The sequence below is a fragment of the Carassius gibelio genome, chromosome B1 (genome assembly GCF_023724105.1).
Source record: "Carassius gibelio isolate Cgi1373 ecotype wild population from Czech Republic chromosome B1, carGib1.2-hapl.c, whole genome shotgun sequence".
Taxonomy (NCBI): domain Eukaryota; kingdom Metazoa; phylum Chordata; class Actinopteri; order Cypriniformes; family Cyprinidae; genus Carassius; species Carassius gibelio.
The window spans coordinates 15,254,885-15,270,134 of record NC_068396.1 but is presented as its reverse complement, the minus strand read 5'-3'; the positions used below and the strand labels follow the sequence as shown (position 1 = coordinate 15,270,134).

The 15,250-nt window shown below is 32.9% G+C and overlaps 1 protein-coding gene across 1 annotated transcript in view; it reads right to left on the bottom strand.

The window, feature by feature from the left end:
- Positions 1-1,102: 1,102 nt before the first annotated feature.
- dctpp1 (dCTP pyrophosphatase 1) overlaps positions 1,103-15,250 on the bottom strand; it is a 16,662-nt gene continuing 2,514 nt past the window's right edge. Inside the window, exon 2 of the mRNA XM_052545552.1 lies at positions 1,103-1,596. Within this exon, the coding sequence (XP_052401512.1) occupies positions 1,397-1,596 (200 nt within the window). The 3' untranslated portion in view covers positions 1,103-1,396. The remainder of the gene's footprint in view (positions 1,597-15,250) is intronic.

The following is a 15,250-nucleotide window of genomic DNA, read 5'->3' as shown; positions in this document are numbered from 1 at the left end:
GTAGATTGACTTTTTCAACTGGGGAAACATTATGGATTATAGATATTATGGTATTAAACACCATGATGGATTGTTTCTTAGAAAAATATAACTTGTCACTTAACAGTTTTTGAATTAATGGACTGTCGTTGTGTGATTACTTGATAACTGTTGTGACATTTTAACAGATGTTTGGACTCATTTTGACAGCACCCACGCACTGCAGTGAATCCACTGGTGATCAAGAGATGTAATGTTACATCTTCCCATCTTATTTCAGATGAAGAAACAAAACTGATCCACATCTTGGATGGCCACAGGGTGAGTACACTTTCACTATTCCTTTAAGCAACTCAAATACACTACAGTAAATGCTCTAAGATTCATTTTGTCAAATTGGTCACCTTCGCTTTTGTCAGACACTTCAGCAGTGTTAAGGTGTGTTGCTAATGTAACACAGCAGGGCTCAGGAGACAAAACACTCTACTAATGATACATTTGCATAACTTAACTTTGCTTATTAGAGGTGTAGCTATATACCATTAGAATAATCAACATTACATGATAATCAGTTAGCCAGTTGGTCATTAATTCTCTGTTTTTTTTGTGATGAGTGTGCAGATGGAATCGGGTAATTGTAAATGATTAGTGAATTATGACAGAAGCAGTATAAATAATTTACTGAATTCCTGTCAAATTTTGTATTTTGAAAAACAACTTCGAGCAGGCATACAGTACATAATTTTTTTTTAAATAATTGCACCCATTTTACAATGTCTAGAACCAAAAACTTTTCTTTCTTTTTTTTTTTTTTTTTTAAACACGCCAATGTTCGGACCATAACCACACTGAAACCAATAACTAACAGCAGAGTCCAGTGCTGATCAAACTCTTGCATAGAATTTTCTAGATACTTTTTAATTGAAAACTTTTTACTCATTCATTGATTTGAGATCAAATTTGTGGCTGATCGAAGGCTTAAATGCTCTCTCCACAAGTAATCATATTGTTATATTTAGAAAGTAATTATATTTATACGATTTTAGAACAGTGCCAACTAAACTAAGTATTTTTTATGTGAATTCCAGTGTTTGAAGCGGTGAACAGATGCACAGAGACCATGTGAGCTGAAAAACACTTTACTGTGAAGAAGCAAAAACACTACACAGAAAGCAACTTATACTGTCCATGGCAGCTTTTGTTTGGTAAAATGAAAACACGAGAAGAACTTTAAAACTAAGCCAGAAATGTACAATCAAGTTTTACATAATTCTAAAAAGCTCAATATCAACCAAGAACGGTAGTGTGAACATTTAACTTCGTTCAAATGAAATAAAAACTAGTAACGTTAAGAGCACAATGGATTTTTACAGTTTTTTTTAAGGCACTCCACATCAGCTTCCTCAAACTCAGGACATCAGTCCTTGTACTCAGTGTATTTCTTGGCAGACCCGTGAACTTTGCTGGCCGGGTACTTGAGTCGGTTTAGGGCCATTTTGCGGAGGACAGCTTGAGGAAGATCAACGTGGCATTTTTCTGCCAGTTCAACCAGATAGATCAAGACGTCGCTGAGCTCCTGGGCCAGGTGCTCCCGCTGCGGCTCGGTCCAGTCCGGGACTGCGGTCAAGCCAGCCGCGCTTTGAAAATACACGGTCAAGCCAGCCGCACTTTTTTTTCCTTTGCGCGTGTAATCATGCACTTACGGTACGGGTGCTGAGAGCAGTCAAAATGCATGTAAAGAAGCTGTCGTACACACGTTTCCTTTATACTTTCGCTTATTTTAACTCATTATTGTATATAAACGTTTGTGTTGTACATAAATCATTTTAAATCGTTTATTAGAGATTATAAATTACAATATTAATGATTTTCAGTGTGTGTGTATATATATATATATATATATGTGTGTGTGTATATATATATATATATATATATATATATATATATATATATATATATATATATATACACACACATATATTTATATATATATATATATATATATATATATATATATATACACACATATATTTATTTATATATATATATATATATATATATATATATATATATATATACACACATATATTTATATATATATATATATATATATATACACACATATATTTATATATATATATTTATATATATATATATATATATATATATATATATATATATATATATATATATATATATATATATATATTTAATGCATTCTACCAATTGCACTGTCCCAGTTTCCTACACAAAGAAGTGTTCCTTTATATGTTAGCTCATTATTTCATATCATATGCATTCAGAATGACCCTGACTATCACTGTATTCATTTTCAAAGCATTTTAATGTATAGTTGTGGAGAAAGCTAAAAGCAAAATCACCCCAAATAAAAAATGCATCCGAGAAATTGCAGTGTGTCCCATTTTTCAACATTCATAAAAAAGGTTGCTTTATAGGTTAGCTCATTCTTTCAAATCATATGTATTCAGAGTGATCCTGACTACCACTGTATTAATATTCAAGGCATTTTACTGTATAGTTTTGGAGAAAACCAAAAGCAAATTCACCCAAAACATCAAAATCCATTGTTGCACTTAAACTTTTTCCCATTTTCCAAAATTCATATAAAGTGTTCCTTTATAGGTTAGCTCATTCTTTTAATGTATATGTATTCAGAGTGACCCAGACTACCACTGTATTAATTATCAAGGCATTTTACTGTATAGTTTTGGAGAAAACTAAAAGCAAATTCACCCAAAACATCAAAATCCATTGTTGCACTTACACTTTTTCCCATTTTCCAAAATTCATATAAAGTGTTCCTTTATAGGTTAGCTCATTCTTTTAATGTATATGTATTCAGAGTGACCCAGACTACCACTGTATTAATTATCAAGGGATTTTACTGTATAGTTTTGGAGAAAACTAAAAGCAAATTCCCGCAAAACATCAATCTCCATTGTTGCACTTAAACTTTTTCCCATTTTCAAAAATTCATATAAAGTGTTCCTTTATAGGTTAGCTCATTCTTTTAATGTATATGTATTCAGAGTGACCCAGACTACCACTGTATTAATTATCAAGCCATTTTACTGTATAGTTTTGGAGAAAACTAAAAGCAAATTCACCCAAAACATCAAAATCCATTGTTGCACTTAAACTTTTTCCCATTTTCCAAAATTCATAAAAGGTGTTCCTTTATAGGTTAGCTAATTCTTTCAAGTCATATGTATTCAGAGTGACCCCTACTTTCACTGTATTAATATTCAAGGCATTTTACTGTATAGTTTTGGAGAAAACTAAAAGCAAATTCCCGCAAAACATCAATCTCCATTGTTGCACTTAAACTTTTTCCCATTTTCAAAAATTCATATAAAGTGTTCCTTTATAGGTTAGCTCATTCTTTTAATGTATATGTATTCAGAGTGACCCAGACTACCACTGTATTAATTATCAAGGCATTTTACTGTATAGTTTTGGAGAAAACTAAAAGCAAATTCACCCAAAACATCAAAATCCATTGTTGCACTTAGACTTTTTCCCATTTTCCAAAATTCATAAAAGGGGTTCCTTTATAGGTTAGCTCATTCTTTCAAGTCATATGTATTCAGAGTGACCCCTACTATCACTGTATTAATATTCAAGGCATTTTACTGTATAGTTTTGGAGAAAACTAAAAGCAAATTCCCGCAAAACATCAATCTCCATTGTTGCACTTAAACTTATTCCCATTTTCAAAAATTCATATAAAGTGTTCCTTTATAGGTTAGCTCATTCTTTTAATGTATATGTATTCAGAGTGACCCAGACTACCACTGTATTAACTATCAAGGGATTTTACTGTATAGTTTTGGAGAAAACTAAAAGCAAATTCACCCAAAACATCAAAATCCATTGTTGCACTTAGACTTTTTCCCATTTTCCAAAATTCATAAAAGGTGTTCCTTTATAGGTTAGCTCATTCTTTCAAGTCATATGTATTCAGAGTGACCCCTACTATCACTGTATTAATATTCAAGGCATTTTACTGTATAGTTTTGGAGAAAACTAAAAGCAAATTCCCGCAAAACATCAATCTCCATTGTTGCACTTAAACTTATTCCCATTTTCAAAAATTCATATAAAGTGTTCCTTTATAGGTTAGCTCATTCTTTTAATGTATATGTATTCAGAGTGACCCAGACTACCACTGTATTAATTATCAAGGGATTTTACTGTATAGTTTTGGAGAAAACTAAAAGCAAATTCACCCAAAACATCAAAATCCATTGTTGCACTTACACTTTTTCCCATTTTCCAAAATTCATAAAAGGTGTTCCTATATAGGTTAGCTCATTCTTTCAAGTCATATGTATTCTGAGTGACCCCTACTTTCACTGTATTAATATTCAAGGCATTTTACTGTATAGTTTTGGAGAAAACTAAAAGCAAATTCACCCAAAACATCAAAATCCATTGTTGCACTTAGACTTTTTCCCATTTTCCAAAATTCATAAAAGGGGTTCCTTTATAGGTTAGCTCATTCTTTCAAGTCATATGTATTCAGAGTGACCCCTACTATCACTGTATTAATATTCAAGGCATTTTACTGTATAGTTTTGGAGAAAACTAAAAGCAAATTCCCGCAAAACATCAATCTCCATTGTTGCACTTAAACTTATTCCCATTTTCAAAAATTCATATAAAGTGTTCCTTTATAGGTTAGCTCATTCTTTTAATGTATATGTATTCAGAGTGACCCAGACTACCACTGTATTAACTATCAAGGGATTTTACTGTATAGTTTTGGAGAAAACTAAAAGCAAATTCACCCAAAACATCAAAATCCATTGTTGCACTTAGACTTTTTCCCATTTTCCAAAATTCATAAAAGGTGTTCCTTTATAGGTTAGCTCATTCTTTCAAGTCATATGTATTCAGAGTGACCCCTACTATCACTGTATTAATATTCAAGGCATTTTACTGTATAGTTTTGGAGAAAACTAAAAGCAAATTCCCGCAAAACATCAATCTCCATTGTTGCACTTAAACTTATTCCCATTTTCAAAAATTCATATAAAGTGTTCCTTTATAGGTTAGCTCATTCTTTTAATGTATATGTATTCAGAGTGACCCAGACTACCACTGTATTAATTATCAAGGGATTTTACTGTATAGTTTTGGAGAAAACTAAAAGCAAATTCACCCAAAACATCAAAATCCATTGTTGCACTTACACTTTTTCCCATTTTCCAAAATTCATAAAAGGTGTTCCTTTATAGGTTAGCTCATTCTTTCAAGTCATATGTATTCAGAGTGACCCCTACTTTCACTGTATTAATATTCAAGGCATTTTACTGTATAGTTTTGGAGAAAACTAAAAGCAAATTCACCCAAAACATCAAAATCCATTGTTGCACTTACACTTTTTCCCATTTTCCAAAATTCATAAAAGGTGTTCCTATATAGGTTAGCTCATTCTTTCAAGTCATATGTATTCTGAGTGACCCCTACTTTCACTGTATTAATATTCAAGGCATTTTACTGTATAGTTTTGGAGAAAACTAAAAGCAAATTCACCTAAAACATCAAACTCCATTGTAGCACTTATACTTTTTCCCAATTTCCAAAATTCATAAAAGGTGTTCCTTTATAGGTTAGCTGATTCTTTCAAGTCATATGTATTCAGAGTGACCCCTACTATTACTGTATTAATATTCAAGGCATTTTACTGTATAGTTTTGGAGAAAACTAAAAGCAAATTCCCGCAAAACATCAATCTCCATTGTTGCACTTAAACTTTTTCCCATTTTCAAAAATTCATATAAAGTGTTCCTTTATAGGTTAGCTCATTCTTTTAATGTATATGTATTCAGAGTGACCCAGACTACCACTGTATTAATTATCAAGGCATTTTACTGTATAGTTTTGGAGAAAACTAAAAGCAAATTCACCCAAAACATCAAAATCCATTGTTGCACTTACACTTTTTCCCATTTTCCAAAATTTATAAAAGGTGTTCCTATATAGGTTAGCTCATTCTGTCAAGTCATATGTATTCAGAGTGACCCGTACTATCACTGTATTCATTTTCAAGGCATTTTACTGTATAGTTGTGGAGAAAACTAAAAGCAAATTCACCCAAAACATCAAAATCCATTGTTGCACTTACACTTTTTCCCATTTTCCAAAATTCATAAAAGATGTTCCTTTATAGGTTAGCTCATTCTTTCAAGTCATATGTATTCAGAGTGACCCCTACTATCACTGTATTAATATTCAAGGCATTTCACTATATAGTTTTTGAGAAACTAAAAGCAAATTCACCCTAAAAAAAATGCATCCTAGCAATTGTAGTTTGTCCCATTTTCCAACACTCATAAAAAGGTTTGCTTTATAGGTTAGCTCATTTCTTCAGTGGACATGTATTCAGAGTGACCCTGACTATCGCTGTATTAATATTCAAGGCATTTTACTGTATATTTTTTGAGAAAACTAAAATCAAATTCCCCCCAAAAAACTAAATGCATCCTAGCAATTGCACTGTGTCCCATTTTCCAACACTCATAAAAAGGTTTCCTTTATAGGTTAGCTCATTCTTTCAAGTCATATGTATTCAGAGTGACCCCGACTATCACTGTATTAATTTTCAAGCCATTTTACTGTATAATTTTGGAGAAAACTAAAAGCAAATTCACCCAAAACAACAAAATGCATCCTAGCAATTGCAGTTTATCCAATTTTCCAAAATTCATATAAAGTGTTCCTTTACAGGTTAGCTCATTCTTTTAATGCATATGTATTCAGAGTGACCCCTACTATTACTGTATTAATTATCAAGGCATTTCACTGTATAGTTTTTGAGAAACTAAAAGCAAATTCACCCTAAAAAAATGCATCCTAGCAATTGTTGTTTGTCCCATTTTCCAACACTCATAAAAAGGTATGCTTTATAGGTTAGCTCATTTCTTCAGTGGACATGTATTCAGAGTGACCCTGACTATCGCTGTATTAATATTCAAGGCATTTTACTGTATATTTTTTGAGAAAACTAAAATCAAATTCCCCCCAAAAAACTAAATGCATCCTAGCAATTGCACTGTGTCCCATTTTCCAACACTCATAAAAAGGTTTCCTTTATAGGTTAGCTCATTCTTTCAGTGGACATGTATTCAGAGTGACCCTGACTATCAATATATTCATTGTCAAGTTTTTTTACTGTATAATGTTTGAAAAGACTAAAAGCAAATTCACCAAAAACATCAAACTCAGTTGTTGCACTTGCATTTATTCCCTTATTACAACATTCATAAAAAGGTGTTCCTTTATAGGTTAGCTCATTCTTTCAAGTCATATGTATTCAGAGTGACCATAACTATCGCTGTATTCATTTATAAGGCATTTTACTGTATAGTTCTTGAGAAAACTAAAAGCAAAATCATCGAAAACAACAAAATGCACGACACTCCTCCGCCGCCCAGTGGATGGCGACGGCTCTCCCAGTTTTGGGCAGCCGGGAGGAGTCCCCGTTCTCTGCTCATCCCCTTTCCGGGGGATGGCAGCAGGCTCCGGCCCCTGGCGAACGGTGCCATCTCCTCCGCTCCCTCAAGCGTCCACGGCGGCACACTCCCTCGCCCTGCTCGATGGCACCGCAGACTCACCACAGCGACAAGTTATCTTCAGCAGCGCGTCCCTCCTTCCTCCCAGGTTTCGGCACCAGTGTAACACTATAAAAGCTTCTGAATCTTGGGAAGGAGGCGGGAACCAGCGGACATTCAAAATAAGCTTTAATAATAAAATTAACACAAAACAGCACGACAGCCACGGCTGCAATTCAACCTAATGGAACTTAAACAAGAGTTTCATCAAGACTGAAAAACCGAAATAAGATGTGATAGGGATTATTTAACCTATATTATGACATTTCACAGATACAAATGCAAATATGTAATTTTTTATGCAGTGAAACAAAAACCTAATATGAGAAGATGATTTAAGGTGTACGCATCAGTGTGCAGAAGACAGTCAATAATTGTTCACAGGTGTTGAAGCCACACTAGGCACTGTTGTGCAGTCTGATGGGATATACAACAGTATGCCCAAAGTGCTATTATTCCTTAAGATGCACAAAGTTGTTTTCTAAAACAAGAAAGGCAAAAAAAGAAGAAGAAAAAACCCACAAATAAATGTATAATATATATAAATATCATGTATTTATATAAAATGCATAATGTTTATAAAAGTACAAAGAATATGATAAAATAAAGATTAGTAAAATTAAAAATTAAAAAATTTGTGTTGTCACCTAGCTTACCATGTGTAATCTTGTTGTATCTTGTTGTATCAATGGATTTTAATTGAGATTGATCATTCTAAAATCCGTTTTAATACAATTATAATCGATCAGTTACATGTAAGGAGAAACAAGAAATTGCAGCTAAGCAAACCTATTCAACAGACTTATGATTATGGGAAACAAACAAATAATTGCTTTTCAAGCATAATCACCATTAACAATACAACAACCTCAGGGCTATAAAAGCAAAGACATAAGAAATTTAACTAAAAATTATAAACCATGGACACAAATAAGGACTTCTCAGAGGTAATTAACCTAATCATTTTCTATGGTTAAAATTAAGATTTGAACTTAATTAAATGTGACACTAATAATTAAAATGTAAGAAGAGGTTGAGTGTATCAGGAGGGTATTTCCTATTTCCACCTTATGGGTGTTTGAAAATTGGTAATGGTGCAACTGGTAGAATGAACTTTTTTTTTAAGTGATTTTGCCATTAATCTTATTCAAAACCATACAGTCAAAATAAAAAAAATATGATCATCCCACCCCTATCAGGAATGCTGAATCCCTGACAATTTTCAAGCGACAGCTGAAAGCTCATCTCTTTCAAAACTACTTGGCTTCATCGAAAAAAAACAACAACTCTATTTATTTCTTCTTTTTCTAGCTTTTACTTATTTGAACAATGTCTAAAACTTGGTATTACAAGCACTTCCTGTGTCTGTTTGCCTCTAAGAAGAATCACTTTATGTATCCCGAAATTGTGAGTCGCTTTGGATAAAAGCGTCTACAAAAAGACTAAATGTAAATCCATCCATCCATCATCTTCCACTTATACGGGGCCGGGTCGCGGGGGCAACAGTCTAAGCAGAGACGCCCAGACTTCCCTCTCCCAAGCCACTTCTTCCTGTCACGCTGTCAGACTCTGTTTTCCTGGGTGTCCCCTAGTGAGCTCACTTCTCCTTAGGCACTTCACCATAGGCACTTTAATTCCGCTAGTCTGGTCGTGTCGTCACAGTAATTGCACTCCAATTAAATCGCACAGGTGCTGACAATCCTTTGTCATTAGTCTCCCTATATAGAGCTGTCTTTCTCTGTTGTCTGTATGGAGTCCTTATCCTATGTGTCTATGTTCTCGTCTCCCGAGACTTCACCTACCTTCTCGTTCCTCCGAGTTTCCCGTTTCATCCGGTTCCCTCTTTTGGTTTGTTTGTCTAGCAAGACTGTTTATTTTGTATTTACCCTTCTGTTAATAAAACCCATACCTTGCTATTGGATCCTGCCCTCTCCGTGTGTTTATCCTAAACCCAACCGTCACACTTCCAGGTCAGCCGGGAGACATAGTCCCTCCAGCGTGTCCTAGGTCTTCTCCAGGACTCTGCTTCTGCTTTGAAAATGAATCCAGTGATAGTATGGGTCACTCTGAAAACATATGATTTGAAAGAATAAAGCAACCCTAAAAGAATGAGCTAACCTATAAATCAACCCTTTTTATGAATGTTGGAAAAGGGGAAAAAGTGTAAGTGCAACAATGGAGTTTGATGTTTTGGGTGAATTTGCTTTTAGTTTTCTAAAAAAACTATACAGTAAAATGCCTTGATAATTAATACAGTGGTAGTCTGGGTTACTCTGAATACATATACATTAAAAGAATGAGCTAACCTATAAAGGAACACTTTATATGAATTTTGGAAATTGGGAAAAAGTATAAGTGCTACAATGGAGTTTGATGTTTTGGGTGAATTTGCGTTTAGTTTTCTCCAAAACTATACAGTAAAATGCCTTGAAAATGAATACAGTGATAGTACGGGTCATTCTGAATACATATGACTTGAAAGAATGAGCTAACCTATATAGGAACACCTTTTATGAATTTTGGAAAATGGGAAAAAGTTTAAGTGCAACAATGGAGTTTGATGTTTTGGGTGAATTTGCTTTTAGTTTTCTCCAAAACTATACAGTAAAATGGCTTGAAAATGAATACAGTGATAGTACGGGTCACTCTGAATACATATGACTTGAAAGAATGAGCTAACCTATATAGGAACACCTTTTATGAATTTTGGAAAATGGGAAAAAGTGTAAGTGCAACAATGGATTTTGATGTTTTGGGTGAATTTGCTTTTAGTTTTCTCCAAAACTATACAGTAAAATCCCTTGATAATTAATACAGTGGTAGTCTGGGTCACTCTGAATACATATACATTAAAAGAATGAGCTAACCTATAAAGGAACACTTTATATGAATTTTTGAAAATGGGAATAAGTTTAGAATGAGCTAACCTATAAAGGAACACTTTATATGAATTTTGGAAAATGGAAAAAAGTTTAAGTGCAACAATGGAGTTTGATGTTTTGGGTGAATTTGCTTTTAGTTTTCTCCAAAACTATACAGTAAAATGGCTTGAAAATGAATACAGTGATAGTACGGGTCACTCTGAATACATATGACTTGAAAGAATGAGCTAACCTATATAGGAACACCTTTTATGAATTTTGGAATATGGGAAAAAGTGTAAGTGCAACAATGGATTTTGATGTTTTGGGTGAATTTGCTTTTAGTTTTCTCCAAAACTATACAGTAAAATCCCTTGATAATTAATACAGTGGTAGTCTGGGTCACTCTGAATACATATACATTAAAAGAATGAGCTAACCTATAAAGGAACACTTTATATGAATTTTTGAAAATGGGAAAAAGTGTAAGTGCTACAATGGACTTTGATGTTTTGGGTGAATTTGCTTTTAGTTTTCTAAAAAAACTATACAGTAAAATGCCTTGATAATTAATACAGTGGTAGTCTGGGTTACTCTGAATACATATACATTAAAAGAATGAGCTAACCTATAAAGGAACACTTTATATGAATTTTGGAAATTGGGAAAAAGTATAAGTGCTACAATGGAGTTTGATGTTTTGGGTGAATTTGCGTTTAGTTTTCTCCAAAACTATACAGTAAAATGCCTTGAAAATGAATACAGTGATAGTACGGGTCATTCTGAATACATATGACTTGAAAGAATGAGCTAACCTATATAGGAACACCTTTTATGAATTTTGGAAAATGGGAAAAAGTTTAAGTGCAACAATAGGAGTTTGATGTTTTGGGTGAATTTGCTTTTAGTTTTCTCCAAAACTATACAGTAAAATGCCTTGAATATTAATACAGTGATAGTAGGGGTCACTCTAAATACATATGACTTGAAAGAATGAGCTAACCTATAAAGGAACACTTTATATGAATTTTGGAAAATGGAAAAAAGTTTAAGTGCAACAATGGAGTTTGATGTTTTGGGTGAATTTGCTTTTAGTTTTCTCCAAAACTATACAGTAAAATGGCTTGAAAATGAATACAGTGATAGTACGGGTCACTCTGAATACATATGACTTGAAAGAATGAGCTAACCTATATAGGAACACCTTTTATGAATTTTGGAAAATGGGAAAAAGTGTAAGTGCAACAATGGATTTTGATGTTTTGGGTGAATTTGCTTTTAGTTTTCTCCAAAACTATACAGTAAAATCCCTTGATAATTAATACAGTGGTAGTCTGGGTCACTCTGAATACATATACATTAAAAGAATGAGCTAACCTATAAAGGAACACTTTATATGAATTTTTGAAAATGGGAATAAGTTTAGAATGAGCTAACCTATAAAGGAACACTTTATATGAATTTTGGAAAATGGAAAAAAGTTTAAGTGCAACAATGGAGTTTGATGTTTTGGGTGAATTTGCTTTTAGTTTTCTCCAAAACTATACAGTAAAATGGCTTGAAAATGAATACAGTGATAGTACGGGTCACTCTGAATACATATGACTTGAAAGAATGAGCTAACCTATATAGGAACACCTTTTATGAATTTTGGAAAATGGGAAAAAGTGTAAGTGCAACAATGGATTTTGATGTTTTGGGTGAATTTGCTTTTAGTTTTCTCCAAAACTATACAGTAAAATCCCTTGATAATTAATACAGTGGTAGTCTGGGTCACTCTGAATACATATACATTAAAAGAATGAGCTAACCTATAAAGGAACACTTTATATGAATTTTTGAAAATGGGAATAAGTTTAAGTGCAACAATGGAGATTGATGTTTTGCGGGAATTTGCTTTTAGTTTTCTCCAAAACTATACAGTAAAATGCCTTGAATATTAATACAGTGATAGTAGGGGTCACTCTGAATACATATGACTTGAAAGAATGAGCTAACCTATAAAGGAACACCTTTTATGAATTTTGGAAAATGGGAAAAAGTCTAAGTGCAACAATGGATTTTGATGTTTTGGGTGAATTTGCTTTTAGTTTTCTCCAAAACTATACAGTAAAATCCCTTGATAATTAATACAGTGGTAGTCTGGGTCACTCTGAATACATATACATTAAAAGAATGAGCTAACCTATAAAGGAACACTTTATATGAATTTTTGAAAATGGGAATAAGTTTAAGTGCAACAATGGAGATTGATGTTTTGCGGGAATTTGCTTTTAGTTTTCTCCAAAACTATACAGTAAAATGCCTTGAATATTAATACAGTGATAGTAGGGGTCACTCTGAATACATATGACTTGAAAGAATGAGCTAACCTATAAAGGAACCCCTTTTATGAATTTTGGAAAATGGGAAAAAGTCTAAGTGCAACAATGGATTTTGATGTTTTGGGTGAATTTGCTTTTAGTTTTCTCCAAAACTATACAGTAAAATGCCTTGATAATTAATACAGTGGTAGTCTGGGTCACTCTGAATACATATACATTAAAAGAATGAGCTAACCTATAAAGGAACACTTTATATGAATTTTTGAAAATGGGAAAAAGTCTAAGTGCAACAATGGATTTTGATGTTTTAGGTGAATTTGCTTTTAGTTTTCTCCAAAACTATACAGTAAAATGCCTTGAATATTAATACAGTGAAAGTAGGGGTCACTCTGAATACATATGACTTGAAAGAATGAGCTAACCTATAAAGGAACCCCTTTTATGAATTTTGGAAAATGGGAAAAAGTCTAAGTGCAACAATGGATTTTGATGTTTTGGGTGAATTTGCTTTTAGTTTTCTCCAAAACTATACAGTAAAATGCCTTGATAATTAATACAGTGGTAGTCTGGGTCACTCTGAATACATATACATTAAAAGAATGAGCTAACCTATAAAGGAACACTTTATATGAATTTTTGAAAATGGGAAAAAGTTTAAGTGCAACAATGGAGATTGATGTTTTGCGGGAATTTGCTTTTAGTTTTCTCCAAAACTATACAGTAAAATGCCTTGAATATTAATACAGTGATAGTAGGGGTCACTCTGAATACATATGACTTGAAAGAATGAGCTAACCTATAAAGGAACACCTTTTATGAATTTTGGAAAATGGGAAAAAGTCTAAGTGCAACAATGGATTTTGATGTTTTGGGTGAATTTGCTTTTAGTTTTCTCCAAAACTATACAGTAAAATCCCTTGATAATTAATACAGTGGTAGTCTGGGTCACTCTGAATACATATACATTAAAAGAATGAGCTAACCTATAAAGGAACACTTTATATGAATTTTTGAAAATGGGAATAAGTTTAAGTGCAACAATGGAGATTGATGTTTTGCGGGAATTTGCTTTTAGTTTTCTCCAAAACTATACAGTAAAATGCCTTGAAGATTAATACAGTGAAAGTAGGGGTCACTCTGAATACATATGACTTGAAAGAATGAGCTAACCTATAAAGGAACCCCTTTTATGAATTTTGGAAAATGGGAAAAAGTCTAAGTGCAACAATGGATTTTGATGTTTTGGGTGAATTTGCTTTTAGTTTTCTCCAAAACTATACAGTAAAATGCCTTGATAATTAATACAGTGGTAGTCTGGGTCACTCTGAATACATATACATTAAAAGAATGAGCTAACCTATAAAGGAACACTTTATATGAATTTTTGAAAATGGGAAAAAGTTTAAGTGCAACAATGGAGATTGATGTTTTGCGGGAATTTGCTTTTAGTTTTCTCCAAAACTATACAGTAAAATGCCTTGAATATTAATACAGTGAAAGTAGGGGTCACTCTGAATACATATGACTTGAAAGAATTAGCTAACCTATAAAGGAACACCTTTTATGAATTTTGGAAAATGGGAAAAAGTTTAAGTGCAACAATGGATTTTGATGTTTTGGGTGAATTTGCTTTTAGTTTTCTCCAAAACTATACAGTAAAATGCCTTGATAATTAATACAGTGGTAGTCTGGGTCACTCTGAATACATATACATTAAAAGAATGAGCTAACCTATAAAGGAACACTTTATATGAATTTTTGAAAATGGGAAAAAGTTTAAGTGCAACAATGGAGATTGATGTTTTGCGGGAATTTGCTTTTAGTTTTCTCCAAAACTATACAGTAAAATGCCTTGAATATTAATACAGTGATAGTAGGGGTCACTCTGAATACATATGACTTGAAAGAATGAGCTAACCTATAAAGGAACACCTTTTATGAATTTTGGAAAATGGGAAAAAGTCTAAGTGCAACAATGGATTTTGATGTTTTGGGTGAATTTGCTTTTAGTTTTCTCCAAAACTATACAGTAAAATCCCTTGATAATTAATACAGTGGTAGTCTGGGTCACTCTGAATACATATACATTAAAAGAATGAGCTAACCTATAAAGGAACACTTTATATGAATTTTTGAAAATGGGAATAAGTTTAAGTGCAACAATGGAGATTGATGTTTTGCGGGAATTTGCTTTTAGTTTTCTCCAAAACTATACAGTAAAATGCCTTGAAGATTAATACAGTGAAAGTAGGGGTCACTCTGAATACATATGACTTGAAAGAATGAGCTAACCTATAAAGGAACCCCTTTTATGAATTTTGGAAAATGGGAAAAAGTCTAAGTGCAACAATGGATTTTGATGTTTTGGGTGAATTTGCTTTTAGTTTTCTCCAAAACTATACAGTAAAATGCCTTGATAATTAATACAGTGGTAGTCTGGGTCACTCTG